At 59.7% G+C, this 6645-nt stretch overlaps 1 protein-coding gene across 1 annotated transcript; it reads right to left on the reverse strand.

Moving 5' to 3' along the window:
• Nucleotides 1-2442: 2442 nt before the first annotated feature.
• On the reverse strand, nt 2443-5416 carry PHLDA3 (pleckstrin homology like domain family A member 3). The gene is made up of 2 exons (XM_047705384.1): nt 4522-5416; nt 2443-3106 (listed from the first exon to the last, which is right to left on the reverse strand). The coding sequence occupies exon 1, from the start codon at nt 4971-4973 to the stop codon at nt 4596-4598; it is 378 nt and encodes a 125-aa protein (XP_047561340.1). The 5' UTR covers nt 4974-5416; the 3' UTR covers nt 2443-3106; nt 4522-4595.
• Between the last annotated feature and the right edge of the window lie 1229 nt (nt 5417-6645).

Here is a 6645-nt window from a genome sequence, read left to right on the forward strand (position 1 = left end):
TTGCACGCCATAAGGCCCTGTAGATCTACCCCCACTCCCTCCCGCAGCACTGCCTGCCTGTGTATTCCAAGTCTGGCTCCTCGTGCTGGCCTTCCTTCTTGTCCTTGCAACAGGCTCACTCTTGCCAAAGCCTCAGCCCCAGCCTCGGCTCACCCTGACCTGAGCAAGCCCATCCCTTCTCCCCTGTCTCCCCACCCCTGGCCTCAGAAGCCGCCCGGCTGCTGGGCTGGGACTTGCCCTTTCTCATTTTCCCATCCATGACTCACGCATCAGGCGGGGGTGAGGCCGGGGCTGCCAGGGCAGGGGGAGAGAAGGCAGCAGCCCCTCCCTGGTCTTACAGAGTCCTCAGGCCCAATTGGGCAGTTTTTCCATTTCGTGCATGTCTGCTGGCACTGTCAGGGCCTGTTTGTGCCCCCAAAGAGGCCTTGACCCTACTCTGTGGTCCAGCCAAGCATTCCTAGGGTGAAGGCCTATGCTCCATTTTTAGAATTCAGAGTTGCCAGAGCAGTGCAGACACCCCTGAATTCAGGAAGCAGGGTGTCTCCCTCTCCAGCAGAGACACGACTCCCCAGAGGTCACAGATCTTTAAAAAAAAAAAAAAAAACCTGAATTCATCATGTGAGCCCCCCATCTCTGTGCTGTGAGTTCTTGGAAGCTTCAGGAAGCTACGGGACTCTTAACAAATAGGAGGCAGAGCTCCTCTCCATGGCAACAGCCACCATCTCTATTAATGTATACTGAGGGCCTGCTACATTCTAGGGTCTGCGTGAAGGGTTCTAACTGCAGCACATCCTGCAGAGGGGCTGGGACTCCTAGCAAGGGGAGAAACCGAAACTGGGTTTGGGAAGGAACCAAAGCATCGTTGGAACCGACAAGCCTGTGTTCCAGAAAAGCAGGGAGCGCCAGAACGGAAAGTCGGCCTCCTCCTCCACCCCATGTGCCCCCTGCCCTTGACAGCTCATGCTGGCCACACCCCCACTGCCCTTTGCAGCCAAGCCAATGATCCTAGAAACTACACTGAGGCCGCCACAGTACAGGGCACAGGAGGCAGAGCCCGGCGTTCCCCTGCTGCTCCCGCCAGCCCTCCAGGCACCAGCTGGCGTTTTATCTCCACACTAGACTCTGGTCTCTTCGGGGCAAGGGTCAGATTGTGGGTTCCTCATCCTGGCCTCACCAGCGCCAAGCACAGTGCCTGTAAGAGGCATTTAGTACAACTTTGAGTTGCCTTGCATCCCACTCTCATCTGCTCCCACTCTCCCACTTCTGAAGGCCTGGATACCTCTTTTCTTCCTTCGTGTCAGGATCCCCACCATCGGCCACCTTTGAGCTTGATTGCAAGAGCAAGGATTGTATTTTAGAGGTCGTCTTATTCGATGGAGAAACTAACCCTTTCCCATTCCCATTCCCATCCTATTCCCATAACCTTTTCCCATTCCCTGGCTCCATCAGGGAAGGGTGGCGGACACCATCTTCTTACCACCACCCCCCATTTAAGCCTAGGCATGCTCCGCAGCCCAGGGCAGACATCGCCAAATGATCACAGCATGCTAGGGGGCCCCCGATCAGGGTTGGCATGGAAGATGATGATTTTTTGCCACGCTGGGACTAAGCTATTCATCACACGGGTATAAAGCCTAATGAAGTAATAACGGAGATATCTGTTAGAAACGCCTTTGTAATTTGTAAATTCTCTTTCAATTGTGAGAGGTCATTCATGTAGCAGATGAGAAAGGTGCCCGTGGGGACTTTGAGGTCCTGGGACAGGGGACGAGGAGGTTTTGGCGGGAAACAGGAGAAATTTGATGGGGGAACAAGGCAGATTGGAAGCACAGAGGTTATTAAAGAGATTTCAGATTGCTGAAGGGGACCGTGGGGCCTCCTTGTTCCTTCTGCAGACTCTGGAGTAGACCACTGCTTTGCCCCAGGGAAGGCCAGATGCGGTAGACCACAGAGGAAGGGAGGGCAGCCTAAACTGCTAGCCACAACATGGAAAGATCTCGAGGGTTCCCCGATTAATAGTTTCTGTATAGCCCAGGCAGCTATGTCTCTGCAATTCAAGTTCTCCTGTGCTGAAATTATTCCTCCTAAACCACGCCGCGAGGAGGACTGACTGCACAAATGTACAAATGTATAAAAGCCTGAGTACGTCCAGGACAGGGAGACAAGCTCTGCCCAGAACACTGAGCCAGCGCTCAGGATGGCGGGGGCGGGAGGGCATGGCCTTCCTGAGAAGCATCAACAGAGACCGAGTTGGCCAGTAGAACATCCCTCAGTCCTTACTTCTGGGACCACTGAGGTCATGCCTCCTGGGGTTGCCATGTCTCCCCCTCCCCAGGCTGGAGATTTCAGAATGAGCTGTGGAATGGAAAAGCAGGGGTGGGAGAGGGAGCTTCCAAGCATCGCATCTTTGTGGGCAAAGAATTCCACTCAGCAAGCAGTGTGTTCACTGCCCTCCGTGGGGCATCTTCATTTTGGGATAGGCATGAAATGATAATGGTCAAACCCCCACCCCACCCCCACCACCTCCAGGCCGAGCACCACAGTGGGGGGAAGATGGGCAGGAGGTGGGGGAAGAAGTGTGCAAAGAGAAGGCCTGGATGGGTGGGGGTCCCAGAAGGACCTAAGCAGCAGGAGACCCCCACGTGTGGGCCTCGGGGCCCATCAGCTCCCCCCCCCCACCAAGGTGAGTCCAGAGGTGATGCCGGGGGGATCCCCCGCTGGGTACCAGGCTGGCCTCCCGAGTCCTGAGGCGCTGGCTGCGCACCCCATGGGGACACATCCTCTTCCAGGCATGGCACCAAGCTGGGGACCAACAGCAATCTGCAGAACGGATGACAGGGCCGCTGGGGAGAGGACGCTTTGATGCCAGCTCTCCATCATGAGACACAAGTCAGGCCTGTGGCTACAAGGCCCTGAGCTGGGAATGTCCCGAAAGTCTGCAACTGTCCAGGGGCTGAATCTTCATCCTCAGCCCCACGTGGCCTTCTGCCCTCCTCCCCGGGCCCCGTCCATTCCTTCAGGTCCAACGCCTCCTCCGCACAACCACGGCTTCTGCCTCGACACAGGGAGCATAGTCATGCCCCATGAGACAAAAGGGGCAGGAAAGCTGTCAAGAGAGAACAGCAGTTAGGGCAGGGGCAGACCCTGGGATAGTAACTACCCACCATGAGCTGTTTTACATCAGAGCTTCCCAACCTTCTCCACAGCAGGGGAAAGGCAGAGGAAATAGCATGTGCACCACATACTGTGATCCACCGAGGAACCGGCTTCCTCCCAGCCCCCCTGGGGCCGGAGGGATCCACAGGGCTCAGTTATCAATACAGCACGTCTGCCTTCAGCCCAACCTCTCGGCTAACCCTCACTACAGTCAACAGGAGGGCCAAAGGGGTAGATGGCACCAGCTGGGGCTCCCAGGTGCCCTGGGACTCTATTTATTAAGGCGGAGAAGCTGGAGGGCTGGAAGGTGAGGTAGTGTGGGAGGTGGTAGGTAGGGTCGAAGGGGCGGGTATGAGTTTCCACTGGAAAATATGAAAACCTGAGTGGTATAAACCCTCCCCAGCCCTGCTCCTAGTTCCCACGGGGAGGGAGTGGCATCTGGGGAAGAGGGCACAGGGCTGGGAGCCAGAGCTTCTAGGTTCTATTCCTGGTCCCTCCCCTGGGCCTTTCTGACCACAGATCTGCCCCTCACCCCCTACCCCACGGCTCAAGAAGGATTAAGACATCACAAATAACAAATCATGACCCCATCCTGCACCCGTCTACCCACCCTGCCCCAGCTGCCCACCCCCTTCTTCAGCTTCTCCTCCTCTGGCCCTGCTGGGCATTGGCTGGCATTCAGGGACAGGTGGACAGGCCCACTCCCCCTTGGCATTGGTGGCCTGGCCTCTGGCCTGGCCTGTCCACTCTCCAACATCTCTGGTCTGCCAGCAGCTCAGCCCCAGGACCCAAGAGCCACTGTCAAGAATAGGTAGTGGAGACCCAGCCCAGCATTGTCAGACCCTCCCCCTGAGGCCCCACCTCAGGAGCTGGGTTCTGTGCCCAACCGGTAATGACTCTGCTAACTAAAGGAGGTCATCGTTCTGCCCCAATTCCATGCTCAAACTCTCCTACGTAGACTGTTGATCCTAGCATAAGGAGGGGGCAAACTTCAGTTCATCCCACCCCTGCCTCTACCCAGCTCCTGGAAAGCCAAGCCTCGGGCCCCTGCTGGAAAGCCTCAAGGGAATATTGAGTCCAGCCTCTCTCCACCTGAGCCAGGGCGGAAGCAACCTGTAGGGAGGCCCATCTCTCCTACCTTCTGCTCTGCCAACTGGGTCACATAGGACCTCCCTCCCTGGGGCCCAAGGGAATGTCCAGCTCTTGGTCCCCCTTGCTCAGACTCCAAAGCTCCTACTCCTTGTTGGCCCTAGGGTGGGTGGTTCAGCTTTGAAGTGGAATGCTGCTCGGGGCCCCTCATCTTCTACGTAGGGGAAAGAGAAGGGAGACTGAAGAGAAAAAGGGTTCAGTCCCCAAAGGGCTTACCTGACTTGACCTCTGGGCACCACGTGGTGGGGAGGGTGCGCAGTGTAAAGGTGAGATGGTAAGCTGGGGGGGGGTTAGGACACAAGGGTCCCGGCCCCGAGGCTCTGCCTGGCCCGCACTGTCTGGATGGCCTGCTGGTTCTTGAACTTGACCAGGCCCAGGGTGATCTGGGCGTTCCAGCCAGGATCTTCGAGGGGGCAGCGGAAGTCGATCTCGCCGCCGCCCTCGGTCACCAGCGTGAAGTAGATGTGGCGCCCGGTGCTCTCCACGCATTCCACGGCCTTGATGCGGGCGAAGCTGAGCTCCTTGGGCCGGCCGCCGGTGCCCTTGGCCTCGAAGAGCTGCAGCCCGCGCTCGGTGAGCACACAGCGCTTCCGCTTCCACAGCTGCAGCAGCCCGCCGCTGCGCTTCTCCAGCACGCCCTCCTTGAGCACCGTCGCCGCCGCCGTCATGGGCGCCCCGAGGTCCCGGGCAGGCTGTAGGCTACGGTGGGCGCGGCGCCCTTCCCGGCTGGGCCGCGCCGGATTCTGGCGCCCGGGGCCGGCTGGCCGCTCTCCCTGCCACCTGCGCCCCTGCTGAGTCGCGCGCCTGCCGCGCAGTCCTCCAGCCACCGCCGCCCGCTCGGCCGCCCGCAGCCCCCGCTCCGGCCCTCCGCCGCTCCTCCACGCCGCTCGAGCTGCCCCGGCTCGCCACTGCCCGGTGCCGCCCGCTGCTTTCCGGCCCGAAAGCCCCGCTGCGCACTGGCTCTGCGCTCGCCCGCTCGCTCCGCTGGGCTCTGCCTGCGCGCTGGGCGGCTGCTCGAGGGATGTGCCCTTACATGTTCCGTCGTTCGCCTCCTGCGTCCTCCGCCCGCCCGCCGCGCATTCCTGCCCCGGCCGGCCCTCCCCTCCGCGCCGCGCACCCGCCGGGGCCGGACTCCGGGTGGGTGGGGGGAGGGCTCCGGGGGGCGGGGCCACGGCGGGGGCTCGGTCACGCTCTGCAGGCGCTGGGCCCGGGCGGGGAAGGCTGGTACCGACAGGGGGTTTGCTTACCCAACAGCCCGAGCCTCGTGGCCTGCTGCTTATTGGAACCACATCTCCTCTAGGCCTTGAACGCAGGGGACGATCGTGGTCTCGAGAGGCGGGAGACAGGGAGAGTGTCCTAGATGAGAGGGTCGCTGCTTGGAAGAGGGGTGGCCTTGCTCTGTGGTCGCGCGGTGCACCGCCTGGGGCTTGCATAGTGGGCGCAGACATCTACTGGCTGCTTCCCAGGCCGGGGGAGTGCTGCCTCCGCATCCCGTGCCCCCTCTCCTAGCTTGGCCAGCCCCCCCTGGCATTGTGCAAATCAGAAAAAAAAAAAAGAGGACGATCCTGGGGTGGAGGATGGGGGTTGGAATCGAGCCAGTGTTGGGTTCCTTGCCCTTCTGGAGAGAAAAAAGAGAGGCTGCCCAGATGTCTCTGCTGGGGCGACCCACCCCCTCCTACTCCCTACCTGCATCTTCAGCTCCGGGAGAGGAGTAGAGAAAAGCCAATGTGAGGGGTGCCTGGGTGGCTCGGTTAAGCGTCTGCCTTCAGTTAAGCGTCTGCCTTCGGCTCAGGTCATTTCTGGGGCTCCCTGACCAGGGCGGGTACCTGTTTCTCCTCCTTCTGCCATTCCCCTTCCCCCACCCCTCTTGTGCCCTCTGGCTTTCTCTATCTCCCTGTCAAATAAATAAATAACATCTTAAGGGGACAAAAAAAGGCCAAGGCAAACTGAGCAGAGAGGAAACTTGAGGTCATTCAGCCTCCATGTGGAGGCCAGAGGGGACCCCCACTGTGGTCTGGGAGGTCACTTCCCGCAGTCTTGTTCCTAGCACACACTTGGAGGGACCGGTGGCTCAGACCACCGCGCCACTGGCCCTGTCTGGAGTTAGAGGCAGAGCATGAGCCTACCCCTGTTTGTCACAGCCACGGGAGGATTCTATCGGCCTCCCTCCACGCCATGCCACCTGAGACAACGGACTTCGGGGATTCAGTTTGGAGCTGAGTGGATGGGGAGGGAGAAGGCTTCCATCCCTTGATTGGCCTAAGCGGCTTTGTCATTAACCACCTCAACCCTTCCTCCTGGTCGGGGTGTCCCCCGCCCACATGGGCTGCTCCATTATCC

This window comes from Lutra lutra, chromosome 15 (genome assembly GCF_902655055.1).
Source record: "Lutra lutra chromosome 15, mLutLut1.2, whole genome shotgun sequence".
Taxonomy (NCBI): Eukaryota; Metazoa; Chordata; class Mammalia; order Carnivora; family Mustelidae; genus Lutra; species Lutra lutra.